The sequence below is a fragment of the Equus asinus genome, chromosome 22 (assembly GCF_041296235.1).
Source record: "Equus asinus isolate D_3611 breed Donkey chromosome 22, EquAss-T2T_v2, whole genome shotgun sequence".
NCBI lineage: Eukaryota > Metazoa > Chordata > Mammalia > Perissodactyla > Equidae > Equus > Equus asinus.
This window is the reverse complement of record NC_091811.1, coordinates 27,764,422-27,785,342: the sequence shown is the minus strand read 5'-3', so window position 1 is coordinate 27,785,342 and position 20,921 is coordinate 27,764,422. Positions and strand designations below refer to the sequence as shown.

General features: G+C 36.3%; 1 protein-coding gene across 1 annotated transcript in view; it reads left to right on the top strand.

Annotated features, from left to right (window-relative positions):
- The window catches only part of SLC15A5 (solute carrier family 15 member 5), a gene marked incomplete at its 5' end in the record, with an annotated part of 83,608 nt that extends 63,330 nt beyond the window's left edge, over nt 1-20,278 (top strand). The window contains 2 exon segments of the mRNA XM_014834193.2: nt 15,026-15,131; nt 19,996-20,278. Of these exon segments, the coding sequence (XP_014689679.2) occupies nt 15,026-15,131; nt 19,996-20,143 (254 nt within the window).
- Between the last annotated feature and the right edge of the window lie 643 nt (nt 20,279-20,921).

Sequence of the window (20,921 nt, the reverse complement as noted above, 5' to 3'; positions counted from 1 at the left end):
ACCCAAAGAGGAAAAGAAGTGGCCTACTCCCCCATAATCTACCATTAGGCGGGCCCATACTCTTCTTGTCTGTCAACTGGTTTAGTGCCAGTGCTCCTGTGGCTAGCTCGGCAGGCCCCAACAGCTCCCACAGGAAAATCTTTCTCATGGGCCTCAGGCAGAATTAGATGCAGAGTTCTTGTACAATAGGGTTATGTATTTCAGAAACAATTTATTCTACATCCTTAACCTTTGGCTCCACAGAAACCCCTGGAACTGCTCAGAAGCCTTAGGGTTCATAATAGCATCAGAGCAGAGCCCAAATTACCCTTTAGACCTTGGAAAGCAACTATCCATTGCTGTTGGCTCACAAGAGGAAGAAAGGGCAGACCTTTGAGTCAGACAAACCTGAGTTCAAACTCAACTCAGCCCTTACTAAACTATGAGATTGTGAGCACATTACTTAACTTTTCTGAGTCTCAGTTTCTCCTTCTCTAAAATGGTGTCACTAATAACTTCCAAGATTTCTCTGAGAACAAGAGGAAACAGACATAAAGCATCAAATAAACAAAGGTGCACTAAAGTAATGATTTGAGTTGTTGTTATTGTAATTTGAGTGGGATTTCAACATTTTCCATGTGGGCTGGTATTATCATGGATATGATGATCTGATGTGGTACTTTAATAATGGTACTTCAGAAAGGAATGTGCTCTATAAACGCAGAGCTCAGTTGTCCTATTCAGCTTCAATTCCAGGTTCAGATTGAGATGAGATGAAATAAAGCAGTGCTCTGAGATTCTTCCTGGCCTCATGGGCCCACGTCATTAATGGAGCTTTCTTTGCATGGCACACTTATAAGTCTAGATAGAGTTAGATATACATCCATGTTCACGCTAAGAGTGCCTAGAAATGGTATTGAAGTTGACACTAGACGAATAAGTGGTATTTGCCTTGGTGAGCTTAGGAGTGAAGAGAGCACATATATCAAGGCCTGGCAGTAGAGAATCACTAAGTGCATCAGACCATCCCAGAGAAGATCAGAAACCTGAAAATATTCAGCAAAGGAGAGAATCGCGAGAAGTCAGTTGAGGAGTTAGAAGTGAAAGCCTACAGGGCATTTGGCTTACAGGGATTTTTTTAACTTGAATGTTAAAAAAACTTGAATAAGAAATCATAAAGGCATTAGGCGAGTGACATGATCTATTTGTGTTTTACAGTCACTGTGGTTGCAGTATAATTTGGAAGGGTAAAAGAATGGTTTGGGAGAAGCAGGAAGGGTACGATTGAAGTCATCCAGGCAAGTCTAGAGTAGTAATGAACTAGAGACAAAGTAGGTCAATGGAGAGAAATGAATGGATATAAGCTTGATTTTAGAGACAGAATCGATAGTACTTAGTGATGGTTTTGATAGTCAGGAGGCAGTAGGATGCAGGAGACAAGAGTGGGATCAAGGAAGAATCCCAGATTCTGCCAAGAGCAACTGAGTAGGCAAAGATTCCATCTCAAAATGGAAAACACCAGAAATTGAGTAGATTTAAAAACTTGTCACCCATTCATTTTTTAACACATTAAGTTTGACATACCTGTGAGACATCCAAATATAAATATCTGAAGCTCAGAAGAACGATCTGGGTTACATATATAAATATCAGAATCTTTGGCACAAAAATAGCATTTGAACCCATATAAGTGAATGAAATTACCCAGAGTGAATACTAAGAATGAGCAGAAAAAGGAGCTCAGGGCCTATAAAAGCCTCAATATTAGAATTAGATGGAGGATAAATGGTCTTCCAAAGAAAGAAAAGCAGCATCCAGAGACATGGGGAAAAAAATATACATATACATATATACGTGTTTGTGTATACATATATATATATTCACTGAAGATAAGAGCGGATTATTTCAAGCAGGAAATGGTAAACTGTATTAAATGCTACTGTGAGATCAAGTGGAATGACGAATGGAAAGTATCCATAGATTCAGCAACATTACAATCACTGATAACTTTAGCAAGAGTCATTTCAATGGTGAAAAGGGAATGAACGATTGCAGTAGGGTAAAGAATATCCAGTAAGTGAGGAAATAAAGGTATCACATATAAAAAACTCTTAAAGAGCTTGGCACTGAAGAAGATTTAAGAGATAAATTGGTGTCTAGATAAGGATGCGGGTAATCTGCCAGCTTTAGCAAATAAAAATACGGGACACTCAGTTAAATTTGAATTTCAGGTAAACAATGAATAATTTTTTTAGTATCAGTATGTTGCATGAAATATTGTGAACATACTTTACACAAAAAAAATGTTCATGTAATATTCAGGACATGCTTGTCCTAAAAAATAATTCTTTGTAATTCTGAAATTCAAATTTAACTGTGAGTTCTGTATTTTCTTTGGGTAGTTTACATGTGGATTCAAGATACTATTTTATTTTGAGAGATACTTGACAGTATTTACTTGATGAAAATTTCCGGTATAGATGGAGAAGTTAAAAAATGCAAGAGAAAGAAAGGAGATTGACTTCTTATTGGAGGGTGAATACTTCTTTCCTGCAGTGGAACAGAAGAGAGAAAGAAGAAGCAGGGTGGAGGTACAAGCAGATGTGTAGTCTGCTATCGGAAAGATGCTGGACCCTCACTTTCAAGGCTCCCAATTTTCTTTACGAAGTATGCTGCAAGCCATTGTTGTGGAATAAAAATTTTCCTTCTATCCTTCTAAGTCCTTTGACTGATCTCATTAAACTGATATAAAACACATTAACAGGAGAAAAACAAATTTAATTTCATATGTACAGGAGCCCCATAAAAATATGAGATCTAAAGGCAGTTAGGCAATCGAGGCTCATATGCCATCCTGAGCTAAGGAATGGAATAGGGGCTTCAAAGTGGGGAGGGCACTTCACAGGAAGATAAGAAGAGCAGATGTCTGGTCCTGAGACGTTTGCCCTGCCATGAAGGTAAGTCTTTCAGATCAAACGCTATTTCTGCCAATAGCTCTCTTTCTGGGCCAGGCCCCCTATCTGAATTCTTTTAGGCAGTTAAGAGAGACGTAAAAGTTTTTCTTGAGTCTGTTAGGTCTTTATTGCCTTCCATCCAAAATAATCCACATGCAAAAGTGACACATTTTGGGATGACATATTCTGCTCCCCTTTACCATTCACGAGAGCAAAAGGGGATTAGGATGAGAAAGAGGAGTAGGAAGAGCAGGGACATATGAACTCATTATTGCAAGGGCAAGACAAGATGATTTAGAAACGTTAAGATTGCTGGCAGTGCTGAAGGCCCAGCTGATGCTGGTGATCATGAAGAGTGATACCAAACTACCTACACGTGATTTTGTCCACTGATATTCAGGGGCTCAATGCAGGCACGAAGCTGTCTGGTAGATTTTAAAATACTCTAAAGACCACAAGACACAGGGAGAAAGGCACAAATTTTACGCTTGAATTGAAATAATTTGAGGTAAATCTTATAGGCTATTTCCTTCCAAATATGCAAAAAAAAAAAAAATGAGAAAAGCTTTCTTCTCAAATTATGAAGTTAACAAGCCTGCACCATTAGCTAACTGAAGTGCAAATGAGAGAACAGACTGTACAAACAAGCAGATATTGGGCAGAAATCAGTTCCTGCTATACCCATGATATTATTTAAATTCAATGTTGTACTATTTTAAATAGCTCCACTTAGAGACTGATTTATCAATCCAGTCCACAAATACCTATCGGGTTCCTACTATGTGCAAGCACTGGCTAGATACTTAATTAATAATACCAAGGTTGATGTTTAATTAACAAGAAGAACCTTATAGAAATACTTGACACTCAAATTAATATCAGATATATTCATTTGACTAATGCTGTTACAATTACAGTTCATAGCTAATGGCATTATCGGGCTATTATCACAAAGCATTATCTCTCTTCTAAAACTCATTTCCATGATAATTCCTTGAAATCATCATGTGAACACGCTATCTTGATGGGTTTTTACCTCCCAATGCTCTTCAAGAGAATGAACTCACCCTTATAAGAAAGCTTGTTATTCCAAATATCACCCATGCCCATTCTTTCTGCAGTTCAGGTGAACAATGCGTAGTGATTTCTCCACAGTTTTGAAAGACACAGTGTCCCTTCCTGGAAACAGCAACCAGACTTCATTTTTATCCACAATTCCCAAGAAGTGGAAATGCAAATTAAAGTCTCGATGCAGACATCGTTATGAGAGCAAAGTATTGAGCATGTGCAGATCCGGCGCTTAATCTCGGTTCACTCATTCATTCAAAAAATATTTATTCTGTCTCCTTTACATGACTTAACCCAACACTTCAGCCTCTCTATGCCTGTTTCCTCATCTGTAAATTGAGGGTAATAATAATTTGAGGGCTTATTAGATAAATACGAAAAAGTGATAGAAAAGCCAAAGATAGAATATAGTTGTTAGGTATTATTTCCTTCGGGTATCATGAAAATTAATGTGTTTTAAAAATTAACTCAGGTAGGAGAGCTATGAATCTCAAATGAAGCATTTAAATCAGGTTACTGAAAGGAGGAAGGAAAGAAATTAACATTTATTAAGTGTCAGTTATATGCAGACCTTGCTCTATGAATTTCACAAAGATATTTCATTAAATCTTCACAACAATTCTTTGAGGGTAGATATTTGTAGACCCACCATGTATAAGAGGAAAACGAGCTCAAAAAGTGATACAAGTTGCCCAAATCATATAGCAATGGTGGATTCCTGATTCCAAAGCATTTTTCTCTGCATGGGGCTTATTTCTCCTGGCATAGAAACACATCTGCCCTGGAGAACGACTGCTAAATCTTTTTAACTGCATTCTTCTTTGCTCCCAAGTAAAAAGCACATAGCGAAGTGACAGGTGTGCCTAAAACACATTTCAGTTTTGTCTCAACAATTTTGGATGTTTCCTAGTTCACCAGCATTACAAAAAGTAACTTTAATAAAAAAAAATCTAACAGTCTGAAGAGAAATAATTGCTCACTGTGCCCAACTGTCATTTGCAAAGATTCCAAAAGGCACATCCTAAGATTGTTGAAGCTCCATTACATTTAAAATAAAACAGCAGTTAGTGAAAGGGAGAAATATTGCATCTTCCTCCAACAAGAGATAGCAAAAATCTGCCTCTAATCAAGAGCAATATGCTGTAGCATTTAAAATAATATCTTGTATACTTGAGGTATTTGGTAAATCTGGGATTTCAGTGGGGAATACAGTGATATATCACTGAAGCGAGTGAATCTTAGGGTTAAAGATCAACTTGGAATATTATGATTTCCCAAGTAATATCTTAGGACAGCTTTACAGATAGCACATAACTTCCAAGTTGCACTATTGAGGCTGCTGGCTAGTATTTCAATGGTGAAGAGTTGATTGTGACAGATAACCACTCCTTTCTGTTGTTTTATAATAAATCAGAAATGACTTTTAGAAGTCAAAGTTCTCTGAAAGTGTGTTTGATGAAGTGGTTTGAAATGTTTTTTTTCTACTGAGGAAGATTCACCCTGAGCTAACATCCATCGCCAATCTTCCTCTATTTTGTACATAAGCCCCTGCCACAGAAAGGCCACGGATAGACCAGTGGTGTAGGTCTGTGCCAGGGAACCGAACCCAAGCTGCCAAAGCAGAGCATGCTGAACTTGACCACTAGGCCACTGGGGTTGGCCCTTAACTTCTTTTTTTCTGTTGTAAAAGTAGTGTATGATGAAATTAATCCAAACTATAAATGGAGGGGGAAAAAAGACTGAAAGGGTGATGACAATTATTATTTGGGTAAATTTTCTTTCAATATTTTCCTATTTGTGCTCATGTGTATAGATATTAAATTTATATATGAATATTTTAAACAAAGTTAGAGTCTGAATAAACCCTGCTGAATGCTCAATAAGCGAATTCATATCAAGGACCCACCTTTATTTCTTCCCTTAAAAATATTGTGAGCATATTTCCATGTCATTTGAATTACTCACCAAAAAAAAGAGCTTACTTTTAAGAATTATATGGTATATTTCATTGGATGGATATATAATTAATTTAATTTGCCCTCCCTTCTCAAGGAATGTTTAGGTTGCTTCCAATTTTTCAATGCTATAAATATTACTAAGGTGAGCATCCTTTTGTATAATCTTTAAGTACACAATTATGTTTCCCTTAGAATAGAATTCTGGAAATGGGATTACACTTTCAAAGAGGATAAACATTTTAAAGACTATTGAGAAGTAAAGCCAAATTGTTTTCTAAAAGGCTGCATCAAGGGCCAGCCCAGTGGTGCAGTGGTTAAGTTCACACGTTCTGCTTCCATGGCCCAGGGTTCGCCGGTTCAGATCCTGGGTGCGGACCTATACACCACTTGTCAAGCCATGCCGTGGCAGACGTCCCACATAAAATAGAGGAAGATGGGCACGGATGTTAGTTAGCTCAGGGTCAGTCTTCCTCAGCAAAAAGAGGAGGATTGGCAGCAGTTGTTAGCTCAGGGCTAATCTTTCTCCAAAAAAAACAAAACTGCATCAATTATGTCACCATTGAGGTAAGATAATATGTGTCTCAGTGTATTAATTTCAGCTGTGAACATAATAACATTTTGATCTCTGACAATCTGATTGACAAAAATTATATTCCATTGTTACTTTAATTTGTATTTGTCGGAATGGGAAATTGAAATTTTTAATGCTATGAACATTTTTTTTTCTCATTCATGAAGTGCTTAATCCTATTCTTTGTCCATTTTTCTTTTGGTCTATTTTGTCTTGTTTCTTATTGATTTATATGTTCTTTAAACTTTGGGGAGTTTATCATTTAGTCATATTTATTGCTAATATTTTCTTAGTATTAACTCAGCATTTAATTTTATAGATGAATTTGTTTTAGGCAAGTTTTGCGGATTTATGTAATCAAATCTATCAATTTTTTTTATTGGGATTCATTTCATTGCATTTATCTATGATTTTGGAATTTTTGTAGTTTAATATTTTGAATATAATTTTCTCATCTGTGTGGACTTTATTTCTATGTTAAGTAAACACTTATTTGCTTCAAATAACCAAGTTTCACAACATAACTTGATATACGTTGTGAAAAGTTAGGCAAACCATAAATCTTCTTCAATCATAGGATAAATGGGATGAAACTAATCAGTTAGTGATTTATATTTTAATATATTCTTAGTTCTTCAGTGATCTTAGTACCATTTCAGAGCTGCATTTCCTTTCAACTGCCTCTTGATTTTAGCTAGTATCACCCTTTTTTAACTGTTATAATTTTATGATATATATTACATATCAGGTCTTACTAACCATACTTCTCCTTTTGGTTACTCTTCATTTAAAATCATATTTCCTATGGTTTATATTTCCAGATAAGTGTTAAAATCATTTTATCAGTTTTCCCCAAGTCTTATTTTTATTTTAAAATGAGTAAAATGTGTTAGTTAATTTTAGAAAAAAATAAGGCTTTTATAATATTTAGTGTTCCATCTAAGTCTACAACATAACTTTTTCTTTTATTCAAGGCTTAAAAATTCAGTCCAGTAAGATTTTCTTTCCTTTATATATATCCTGAACATTCCTTATCGGAGTTGTTGTAGGCATTTTACACTCTTTTTCTTCTTGCTGTTATGAACTGAATCATTTTCCCTCATTACAACTCACCCAGATAATCGCTATTATATAGGGGGATTATTAATGCTTATGTCTTCATCTTGCATCCAACTTCCTAAACTGTCTTAGTATATTTATGAGAGTATACTAGTTGATCCTTTTAAGTTTACAGCAAAATAGCTAAAGATAAATATAACTTTTCATCCTTATTTCCCATCTTAACTCTTATGCTCTGCCTCTTTATCAGGACACTGAACTCCCAGGGCAATGTTAATACCAGAAGACAATCATGTTTTATCTTACAATCTTAATGTGAATCTCTCTTATTTGTCTAGTAAGCATATTTGTAGGTTTATAAAGATAAGCTTAAAGGATATTCTTTATCATAAGAAAATTTCTCTTTCTTGCTTTCTAAGATTCAAACAAATCAGGTTAAATTTTACTGAAGGCTTCTTAAGCAGCTCTTGAGATCACCTTTTGATTTTATTACTGCTTCTGACATTATAGTATATTTAATTCATAGATTTTCAATATTAAATCATTTGTACATACATGGGATCAACAATACTTGGTAGCATCAATACTTAATGATCCTTTGGTTATGCTCTGGGAAGATCTAGAGGAAAGATTCATTTCTTCTATGAAAATTAAAAGGCGCTTTCAGGACCTAATGTCTCTTTTAAAAATAATTCATTGTAACTTTTCCCCACTATTTCTTGCCTTTAAGATTTTTTCATTTTTTCTTAGTTTAATTTTGGCAATTAATGGTTTCCTAAATAAGCATTCCATTTCTGTAAGATTTCTGACACTAACATAGCATACTCATAACTAACCATTTTACCTCCTCTGATCCTTTTATTTTGTATCTTGGTTGGATTTGTCAGTTTTATTGTATTTTTGGCTACGTTTTCCTGCAGTAAATCAGTTCTTATAACTATGATATCTAATATACTTTAGTATATTGATTTTCTGCTCTCCTCTCTATTTCCTTTCTCCTACTTTCCTTAGATTTGTTTTGTTTTCTAATTTTTTTGTGTTGAATGTTTAGCTCATTTATTTTCATTCTTACTTTAAAAATGAGAACATATGTGCCTTTAAATGAGCCTCTGAGTAGAAGTTGTATCAGTAACTCTAAATTTGTAAATGCAGGTTCTTCATTTCTTTATTTTCTAAGTAATTTGTGATGGTGGCTTTCATTTCCTCTTGGACTAACTGTTTCTTTAGGAGCAGTGTCTTCAATTTCTAGGAGATTTGGTTCGTTAATGTTATTTAAACTTCTATTAGAAAGTAAATTCTTTCTTGGGATTAAACTATGTTGAAATCTTTTTTTTTCCAACTGTTGCCAATCTTCTTTTTTTTTCTGCCTTTTCTCCCCCAAATCCCCCCAGTACATAGCTGTATATTTTTTAGTTGTGGGTCCTTCTAGTTGTGGCAAGAAATCTTTATTAAACTCTTATCAATCACATTATTCTAATTTCCTCCATAATTTTCTTTTTTGCTTCTATCAAAAGTTGATCAAAGTGTGATATACTCATTCACAAGAATTATTTATCTACCTATTTTTATTCCTGTGTTTCCAACCGATTTTGTTAGCTTTTCATTAGTTAAGGGATGTCCATTGACATATCTTCACCATTTGGATTGTGTTTTTTATCAATATCAAAAGATCCTTACTGTCCCTTTGACATGGTTTTTTCTTTGAACTCAACTTTGCCTAAAATTAGTATTTTCCACTATTTCATTTTTGTCTTTGTCTTTGTCTTATGAGTTCCTCTTTCTTTTTCTTCTTATTATTACTCTTTATTATTTTAAACTTTGTCATTTTGTTTTATGGGTTTTTTGTGTGAGCAAGTTATAATATGTATTATAGTCACTTTTCCTTCCTCATATTGGCCTTTTTTCTAATATTTATCCTCAAAAGAAGAGATTTGCTGAGAGGCAGCATTTATCAGCTGAGAATGTGTACGGATTTCCTCAGCCCTGGTCATTTTCCATGTTTTTGCTAAAGTCTGTCAAAGTATGCCCATTAAAACCCAAGTAACTACAACAAGCAGACCTCTGGGCTAAAGTGAGAACTTTACACCATTTTTTGGTTGTGCAACACTCTGATCAGATGGTGTGATTATAAACTGCAGTCTCCAGCATGAATGACTATGGGTGCTCCCGAGAACTCACATTCATCTATAATGCAGTTCTGAGAACTACACTTCCAGATGCAGGGTCCCCCGACTGTGTCATGCTCTCATTACTTCTTGTCTGGTGGCTTATGGGAGCTGCACTCCCCAGTGCAGTTTAGAAGCAAATCTAGTTGATGCTGGGTGCTGATTAGACAGGTATGGGAGAGATCCTTCACCGCCCTAAAATGGTAATTATGCAGTAGAGGAACAGAAGCTACTGGTGTTCTGTTTAGACTTGACCTTTGTTTCTCCGCTGGGGGCATGTTCTGATTACCTTCTATTCACCCTGTTGGTGAGGGAGGGATCCTCCACCCTAAATAATATATACGGTGGCTGAAAACATGACACCTGACACTGGACAGATGAGACTCACCGGAGTTTCTTAATCACATATAGTCACAGTCCAAGGAGGAGAACATACCATGCAGGGCCACATGGGGGTTGCACTTGGGGACAGAGTGAGCAAGCAGAGTTTGGGGGGCCAGGCTTTGTAGAAACAAGACAGTAAGGTGACCCATGCTTCCTGCAGGAGGATCTGATTGCTTGTTTGAGCAATTTGAAGACTGGTAGGGATGTGAAAAGTGTCAGGTTGAGGACTGGGTAGAGGACAGCTGGTCTGGCTGATAGGGGAACTAGCCAGGTGGGGGAATTTCCCGCTGGGTGGGGAGCATATATGACAAGAGCAGGAAACACATGGTTAGGCCTTTGGGGCCTTGCAAGGCTCAAAGATGTAAAGGCAGCACACGAAATTTGGGGTCTTACAATACAGGGCATAATATGGGACAGGAATAAAGTATATTCCTCTTCCATATTAGCAACTTCTGTGCTCTTTATAATATCAGCCTGTGTGGGTCACCAATCCAATTTCGAAAGACTTCAATTTAGGGTAAATTACTCCAAGAATCTCACAACAGTTTGAATGTCAATTGCAGGATTTAGGTTGAAATGTTGTCCTAGGTATTTTAGAAGGAATTTGGGGTAAGCTATTTCAAAGACTGCTGTCCAGACATTTTTAAAGTATTGAGAAGATGTTAAGGAAAGTCATAAAAGTTGTACTTCCATTAGCACCAACCAGGGGCTGTAGCAGGACAGTTGTTATAAGAGTGAGAAGATGACGGGTCTCCTGAGCAATGCTTCACCTTACCTCTCTGTGCCTTCAGTCTTTAATCTGTAAAATATAAGAGCTAGTCTAGGTAATTCTAGAGTCCTCTTGTCTCTAAAATGACCACGATAATTTAAGATGAATAGAAACATTTTATTTCATATCTATAAGGTCTAATACTCCAGAGTAATTACCTGTTAGTATGTCTCCCCTACTAATCTATGAGCTCCTTTTCTTTTCTTTCTTTCTTTCTTTCTTTTTTTTTTAGATGTAAATGAAGATGCGTTGGAGCAATGAGCTCCTTTTCTTAAGCAACTTGGAATGGCCATTCCCTGATACATGAAAATTTCTTAACAAATGATTTTCAAGTGAACAAATAAATCCAGCTGAGCAAAGGATATTTGGGCGAATTCTGAACAGTGCCAAATATTTTGGGAGTGTTCTATCACCTCAATAGTCGAACACTCGTTACTAGTTATCTGGGTACACTATTGAAGTATATAACCAAGCTTCACTGTGAGCATTAACAAATGGCACTTGGTGATCCCCCAGACTCTCTATGTGGTACGTTTTTTCTCACGTGGTTAACCTTCCTGTCTACACAAGCTAAGAACTGGAGAAGTTTAGTTAGTCCCTTTCTAGACCTAAAGTCTTCCCTTTGTCTCCTTTTGCAAAGATGCTCCTGATTTCAATCAGCTACAAGAAATGTCAGATGAAAAATGGCACAAATGTGAATTACGACAATAAAAGTTTATAAGCTACTAAAATAAAGTTATAGTACCTAAGAGCTGAGTCAACTGACAATGTTAAATGAAACATTTTACAACCAGTCCTGGGATAATGATAGAAAAAAAGTAGCACACAGAACATGAAGAGATGTCTGACAGGAAATGGGCCCAAGATCAAGCTCAGGCTCCATGATTTTGTATGAGCTACCTTTAAAGTGGAGAGAGCAAGGCAATAATCTAATATTAATGGAGTGTCTCCTCTGTGTCCAACCCTTGATATCTATTATCTCTTTTACTTCTCATAATAGCCCAATGACAGAGGTCTTGTCCTTTTAGAGAGGAGAAACCGAGGCTGATGTGGTCCAGTTGGGCAAATGCCCAACAGCAAAACTATTAAATAATAGAGACAATGACTTCAAAAGTCTCTCTGACTCTGAAGCCCATGATCTTTTTATATTTTTTGTACTCAATGCTATCTATTTACAGAGACTGATAATTTCTATATAAATAAAGCAAATTTTAGGTTTCATGAAGAATCTCTCTATCCAACTCGACGATAATGTTTGTTCCAAGTTATCAATTCAGGTGATGGTCCTCTTTACTATGAAGCTCACCATAAAAATTAACTACATGAAGAATGTTAAATTATAGCTAAATAAGGCAAAAAATGGGCTAGAATGAAGAGCAGCATTAGGAAAAAGCTGAGCACTAAAAATGATACTCAAGAAGAAATATAGGAGCATTATCAAGCATTTGAATAGTTGATATGGCAATCTTTCATTTTATTTTTTAAATAACTCCACTCACAAAATGTTTTGTGTTACTAATAAATTTCCGCTGCCTTTCTCTAACCTTTCTAATACAACATCCTTCTGTCACCCCACAGGCCCGTAATACCAAGTCACAGTTCTTCTCATTTGTGCCCACCACACTATTCCCAGTGACAGATGCAAGCACACCGGCATGCCCAGGGGGTCTGTCTCCTGATAGGCTGGTATTTGCTGTAATTGCACAATTTCTTAGAAATATTATGTTTTACCTTTAAAGATCTTATAAAATTTATATTCTTCTCCCTCATCTGACTTTGTTATAATATAAAGATAGTCTTTTCAATTACTTATTATGGACCAAAATTCATGCTCCAAGAAGAATTAATGTCATGTTAATTCTGAGACTTCGCATACCCTGTGCAAACTTCTCTTACTCTAGCCAGAGAAACACGGTGATAAAATGATATAATCGCGTGACATGCAAAGTGCTGATGTGAAATGAAAAGGACAGAAATATGATTGGGAAATTAATTCAAGGGAAATAAGAAAATAGGACTGTTTGAATAGGCTTAGCAGGATGGTTTAGTTCTTCCTGAAAATAAGTGTGATATTATTTCACCTTACCTCTACATCCACCCCAGCTCCCCCCATTCAAGAACAATCAAATGTTTAGTTTCTAAACACACACACACACACACACACACATTAAGAGGACTACACAACACCCAATAGACAGACGTAGAGAGAAATATTCAGTGAAACTGCTCCTAAATACAGATGAAGGCATCGTGTCAATATAGTAATAAAACCATAAATTCCTTTTATAATGGAATACAAATTAATAAAGTTGGAAGTAGAACTTACAAAATATCTTTAAACTCAATACCAGATGTCATTTATAGGTCCAAGACTATAATGGACACAAGCTAATTTTTACAGTTGACTCATAATAATAGTCATTGGGAAGTTAAATGACAGAAGAGAAACAGCTTTAAATGGGAAGTGGCAAAATTAATCACAGATGTCATACTTATGCACTTGCTGACTACCAACCTTGAACAGAACACTTAATTCAAACCCCATTTAAAAGCATGCACTGTCAAGGGAGAGGTAAAGAACCATTTTCTAGTTCAGGAAGCAACCCACAACCCATGTGCCAAAGATGGCACTGAAGACCAAATCTTTTGGCACATAGAATGATTGGTCTGGTCCCACACCCCTCTTCATGACTATTGTAGGAGTTGCTCTTACAAAAAAGGCAAGAAAATGTCAAAAACGTTGGCATTTGACTATTCAAAGATGATCAGTGCCTGTTCTCATAATGCATAACATTTTTGGAAATATTCTGCCCATTCAGAACAGCATAGAATTTAAGTTCTCTCTGGAAGATAGATTTGCCTTTTAAACAATCTTTTAAACATTCTGTAATACTACATATCTATAATATATTTATTAATACTAAGATCCCATTGCTGTTTTAAAAGTATTGTATATAAATGTGTTGGATATATAATATGTAATATTTCATATAATGTGTTAAATAGTATCTCAAAACCCACTGAAGGAAAATCGAATGTGTGTGCAGAGACAGAGATAGAGATGATATAGATATAGACATTTAGATATAGATTTGGACCTGGAAGGAAAGAGGGAGCTCTAGCAAAGATCCAGCGCAAAACTCAAAGCTTAGGAGGAAAGGAAAAGGAATTACCTTGAATCCTAAATAGTTTCATATATACCAGTTTGACAATGTAAGGAAGTCGAGATAACTTATTTAGAAGTTTGGTTTTTTTTAAAGATTGGCACCTGAGCTAACAACTGTTGCCAATCTTCTTTCTTTTTTTTTTTTTTAATTCTTCTCCCCAAAGCCCGCTAGTACATAGTTGTATACTCTAGTTGTTACCACCTCTGGTTCTGCTATTTGGGACGCTGCCTCAGCATGACTTGACAAGAGGTGCCATGTCCTCTCCTAGTATCCAAACTGGCGAAACCCTGGGCCACTGAAGCGGAGCACGTGAACTTAACCACTCCGCCAACCCCATATTTAGAAGTATTAAATTGAAGGAATTACTGATCAGGTCAAAAGAATATCTTCATGGCAAACAGAGATTACAAGTAATTAGGACAATAGGGTCTATGATATTATAATAAGGTAACATCGGATTTATCTAAGTTGTCAAAATAATGTAACATCTGGCATCTACACATGTTATCTCACTAACCTCACAATTAGAATATGCAACAGAGTACCTGATCATGGCAAATATTTTTCATTCATTCAGTGTGTATTTGCTGAACAATCCCTATGTGCCGGGCACTGTTATAGATACTAGAAATACAAGGACGAATAAGACAAATGTGGTTCCTGCAAATTAATAGAATAATCAGGGTTACTTTTACAGCCCAGTTCTTCTGACACCTATATTGTGCGATGAAAATTGAATATTTTTGACCTTCAAAATATTTGGGGTCCTTTGCTTGTCCTTTTACTATTTATTACAGAATTAAATGAATTTTGACAATGAGTTTCAAGTCAGCATTTTTGCTTTGTAGATATTGTTGAAGCAAACAAAGCTCTATGAATTGTGGAATGATAAAATATTCACAGAAACTTACAATTCTGCAGTTGAATAACAATTACATTTGTTCCAAACAGGCAATTGGTTTCCAAACACATTAAACAAAAGCAATTTAGAAAGCTTCTTCTTCTTGGCATCATTAACGTTGTTGAACGCCCTGGGATTCTGGAGTGTTTCACAAAGGTAAGTAAGTGTGTGGTAAGATGAACAATTTCTGAGTCTGTGAAATATTGATCTGGGAACCACCACTGAGCCTATGGGAATCCTGTATGCCATGACTGGACAAATTAGCATATTAGAGAAATTTAACAGATTATTCAGAGCAAGAAATTTCAATTTAGACTTCGCTTTTTCCATCGATCCTTATAATAAAAGAGTGCTTTACTCAATTCTAAAACATGTCTTAAAACAAGATTTTTTCTGAATATCTAGTACCACTTTAGAATTAGAAATAACCATAAGGATAATAAGAATGAATGAGTCATTATCATTAAAAGCAAATATCATTAAACAAATAGCTAGAAATCTAATGATGCTTAGGATTTGGATTCCATTCAGGCCTTTAAATCAGCAGTGACCATTTCAAGGTCAATAACTATGCAAAATCATTTAGTTAGTCACCTGAGACCATTCAGTGGCTTAATATGTATCATCTACCATCCATCCATCGCCAGCCCACCTCTCTCTCTCACTGATGTATTCTTGGATGGCTGTGTGCTTTTGAGCAAATCGTCTAACTTCTCTGAGCCTCTATTTTCACACATGTAAAATAAAGACATTAATACCAAACTCTTGTAAGCTTTAGGGAGATGAATTTTGATAAAGGGCCAAGTACAATGTCTGCCACATAGCAGGAACTAAACATCTTCATTTTCCTCACTTCCCTCCATGCATTCACCTACTTAGTGATATTTTGTCCCATCCATTGTCACTTTTCCATTGCCTAAATCATTCTTTTATTAGTGTAATAAATCTCTTTTGGAACATCAACTGTGTGATGGGTACTGTAGTAAACTAGAAGGACACAAAGTCAGTAAGTCAATAAATGTTTAGTGCCACCTATGCTCCTGCTCTCATGGAGCTTATGATCTAATATAGGAGAGGCAGTTAAATCCCATGCAAGGGAGAATTAATGACAAAAATCACAAGTCTTAATGGTTCCCTGAATTTTTGAATTTCTTACCCTCCAAAGTGTATGTTACTAAATTGACCCTCCACAGTGGATAATTTTCTAAAATGCCCATCTCATTCTTAGATTGAAAACCAAATCAGAAAATCAGAGGGGCTGGCTCTGTGGCCGAGTGGTTAAGTTTACACGCTCTGCTGCGGTGGCCCAGGGTTTGGATCCTGGGCGCGGACATGGCACCACTAGTCAGGCCATGTTGAGGCAGCGTCCCACATCCCACAACTAGAAGGACCTGCAACTAAGATATACAACTATGTACAGGGAGGGGTTGGGGAGATAAAGCAGAAAAAAAGAAAAAAAGAAGAAAAAGATTGGCAACAGTTGTTAGCTCAGGTGCCAATCTTTGAGAAAAAAAAAAGTACTGAGGACTCCAAACAGCTTTAAAAAAAAACAAAAAAAAGAAAAGAAAAGAAAATCAGAGAATCTTGCAGAAGGATCCAACAGGAATGTCCTTAGCTCTATAGCAAAATATAGTCAGCAAGGAAAATGAAGCTGAAGTCAAGGCCTCTTGCCCCTCTATCCATTGCCTCCAAACACACAAGTGGTGCCCATCTGCCAATTCTCACAAACCTATGCTGTTTCTGAATTGCTACTTCTTATCCCACTATAAGGTTTGTCTCTTGTCTTTCACGAAGTAGTTTAAAAGGCAATCTCTAGAGCCAGCCTCATTGAATCCAGTTCCATAACTTAGCTGTACAAGTTTTAGCAAGCTGTTTAACCTTGCTTAGGCCTCAGTTCCTTCATTTCTAAATTGGAAACAATAAGAATAGTAGCTGTGCCATAAAGTTGTTGTGAGGGTGAGTAAATGCTCAAAAATATTAGCAATAGTAATAATAACGGCCTCATACTTTGCCTATGCTCCCTTCTTCCTCCTCTTTATTCTTCTTCTAGACTCATACTGAGTGTGGCCAAAATGACCATAATTAGGGGCTGAGTTCAGATAGAAGTAGCACTGGAACCAGAGTCTATTAGCTCAGGGATGTACTCATTCATTTCTTCATTCATCCATTCATTCAACCAACATACTAAACATTGTTCCAGGCACTAGAAAAATAGAATTGAAGAAAGCAAAGTACCAGTCTATGTGGAGCTAACATCTAATGCTCAAATTAAAATATTTAAGTGTGATTCTTTCTCTATGAATGTTAAGTAAGTGAGTTGAGGGATGGTAGAATGTGGTACAGAGAAGGAGGCAAGAATAAAAACATAAAAGCACCAGAGATAGGAGGAATGAAAGATAAGAAGGGACTAAGTAATACCATAGGATTTATTTAGAAATAAACCTGATTCTTACCAAATCTTCTCTATCTCCTGTACACTTTCTTTTCTCCTCCATACTTTTTGAGAAAAGGAAAAAAAGAGAGGATGAAACAAAGCAGAAAGGAAAGAAATTAACTGTCCATGTGTTGGGCACTCCTGTATATTAGGCAGCATTTTAGACACATACAAATGACCTCATTTAATCTCCACCACCTTCCTGTTACATAGATCTTATCACTCTACTTTATAAATAAGAAAACTAAAGTGAAAATCTAGGTAAGTAAATTGACCAAATTCATACAACTAGGATTGAAACTCAAGTTTGTTTATCTCCAAAGCCCATACACTTTCTCCTGTACTGTGCTGCTTCTAGGTGCCACAGAGGAGACCTCTACCTGCTCTCTGACAACCCCTTAACTCTGGTGGGTAGAGAAGAAACCAGTCCTTTCAGTTAAAGTAGCTATACTTATCCCCACTTGTTGATCAGCCACTCCACAGGAAAAGAATGGAGTCATATATCAGAAGAAAGAAGAATCTGGAAAATTTCTTCCTGGCAGACATTAAGTATCTAAAACCAACTACATTCATGCAAAGCCACACGTTGCCTTTGGTATCTATTGTCCACTGGGATTGGATGAGCCAAGGCAGAAGTGTTAGGCAAGAAATTGTACAGAATCTAAGGCAGTAAGAGCAGAGTCTGCAGTGAAGAGTACACGATTCCAATATATTTCTGTACTGACTGTTGTTGTCAAATACTGAAGAACAATAAGCATGCAAAGAAACAGGAGAAAATACAGGTGTCCCAGGGACAGCATTATTGAAACATATTATTTATGAGTCAGATAGTGTTTGATCTTAATATATGTCCAGTTTTTACTAAACCCAAAGACATATCTGATCAAAGCCAGATAATGGTAAAATATCTGCTAAGAACAGCCCCAAGTTATTCTTGCCCCCAAGATCTTGAGGACAGTGTATTAATTATGAAACAGCATCCTCACCAATATACACATGGAATTAGGTGTGCATTAGCCCTGTGGGCACTCCCACACCAAGTTTATGTTAGTGTGATGCAATCCTGGTTTAAGTCCTAGAACCAAACCAGTCTTGTCAGGATGACTGGGATGTCACCTGAGTATGGTTAAAGATTATCCGTGAATGTCAAGCCAGGCTTACCTTTCATTTGTACCCAAATAACCCCAGCCCCTGCCTCTGCCTGTATTAGAGTTCTCCTCAATCTAATCTGAAATAGAGCAATGGTGACATGTCATACCCAAGGCTCTCCAGGTTGGGGGAGAAGGAAGTAGGTAGATGAAACATCTTTTCCTTGCTGAAAAGTATTATACAAACATCTCTATAGTGCATAATATAAATATGAATCCTACATTGGATGCTAAAATGAAAACATACTACAGATATTTCTGGGGGGAGGGAACAGAAGGGCATTTGTTTTTATAACTTGACACCATTGTCCCTCCAGTGTTGTAAAAGGCACCTTATAAAGCTGATATCATTGCACTTATTTTGTCAATGATACCAGTAATTTTTGTGCATAAGCTGTGACAATTATTGAAAGCAATATAAATCTCAGACAAATGACTAGTTATTCAAGCATATTCTTCTCTTACAGCTATTTTCAGCAATATATTGAGAGAAGGAAAAGAAGGCAAAACTAACTTTGGAAACCTTCAGGAATCAAAAATAGATGTCTGATCCCAGAAACTTATGTATTTTTGGTACAATTAAACTTGTAGCCCATATTCATTTGTTCATTCAACAAATACATATTGGACATCTGCTAATACCAGGCACTGATCAAGGCACTAGGAATACAGCAGTGAATAAAGCAGTCTGACATTCCTACCCTTCCAGAGCTCACTCAAAAGTGTTTAAGAAAATAATTTGTCTTTAGATGCCATAGAGGGAACAGACCAGGATTCAGAGTCAGAGAGGTCTGGTTCCAAACCCAAGATCTGCCAACTACTATTCACATGAACCCTAAGCAAGTAATTTAACATCTTAGAACTTTGGTTTCCCTGTCTGTGAAATGGGGATGATTCCATCCCTCTAGGGTTGTAGTGAGAATTCAATAAGTTAGGGTCAGTGTAGTGCCCTAGCATGGTGCCTGGTACCTAGAAGATACTCAGGAAAACAAGGTTTTTCTTGGGTCAGGGGTGGAGGGTACACATTCCAGAAATATATTCATGGATTTCTTCTTTGACAGTGGTGTTTTCCACATAGTCTCAGCATCCAGTTTACAAATTCCCAGTACATCTGATAAACTTTTCATAAGTTCTGGCTGCCATGAAATCTGTAAAGTTGATAGGATTTCAGCCTTTCCGGTCTGTCCTTCTGTCAGGCTCACTACAGGTTGTAAGAGCGCCATCTAAAGGTCCTATGAGACGCCTTAATATGTACTAAAACTCTCTTTGTCATTTCGTAAAGAGTGTTCTGGTGAGCAGCGCTCTTAAATAATCATCACTGTTGTGCCAGTATCTATGGGCCCATAATAAAAGATAGACAAGCTCAGGAGCAAGCAAATGATTTATCCAGTCATCTACATCTGGTCCTAAAAAAAAGCTTGCTTTCTTTCTTTTTTAGATATTGTAATCTAAATCATTTTAATGCCCAGAACATCAGTGGAAGTAATCTTGAAGAAACACTTCTCCTCCATGAAAAGTCTCTGAAAGTTTATGGCAGTACACAGGAATTTTCTTCAAGTATTGATCTTTGGGAGACAGCCCTATGAAACTGTATTTGACTCTACCTGTCTTATGTGCAAAGTTTTCTTCAACTGAGCACTTTACGCGCTTTAGTTTAAGAGCTAATATGTATGGGAGTGGCTTTATGAGTATTATCTGTGTACTTTATTTGCAAAGACTAATTATGACTCCTCTAGTGAACTATTATGCTTTTGCATAAACATTATGCATTAGAATTAATAAAGTAATTTCAAAGTCTCAGTGATTACTCTATCACAACAAAATGACAGTTTCCTATACATCACAGTACTTTACTAAATACTAGTAAATTTACTAAATAAAGTAAAAAAATTTACAATTTTTACAATTGTTCAGCCATTAAAAGCAACAAATATGATAATTTTTAGTTTTAATGTGCCATTAGAATCAAAATAACAGTATGCAATATTCTTCCTTTCAATACATTTATCCAGCACTTCTTACATGCCAGGCATTGCGATCGTATCCTGCCCATGTCTGAGTAAATGATCAATCTGCATATGATTTTACTATATTTGATCTTGATATTATACTATCAAGATACAAATTGATGAAGGAAATTTTCTCTGAATTGAAAATCAACGTTCCTAAAATAGAGGTCCTAAACAAAGAGAGAATATTCACATACTGAAGAAGTTATAAAGTAAATGTAAATGATGGAATTATTGAGATTAAAGGAAAGAAGAAAATTAAGAAAGGTTAAGTGAGTGTGGAGAGGAGGGTGAGGGATCAAATCAAATGGAGATGCTCCCCTAACCCAAATGGTATCTTTTGGTCTCCAATGCT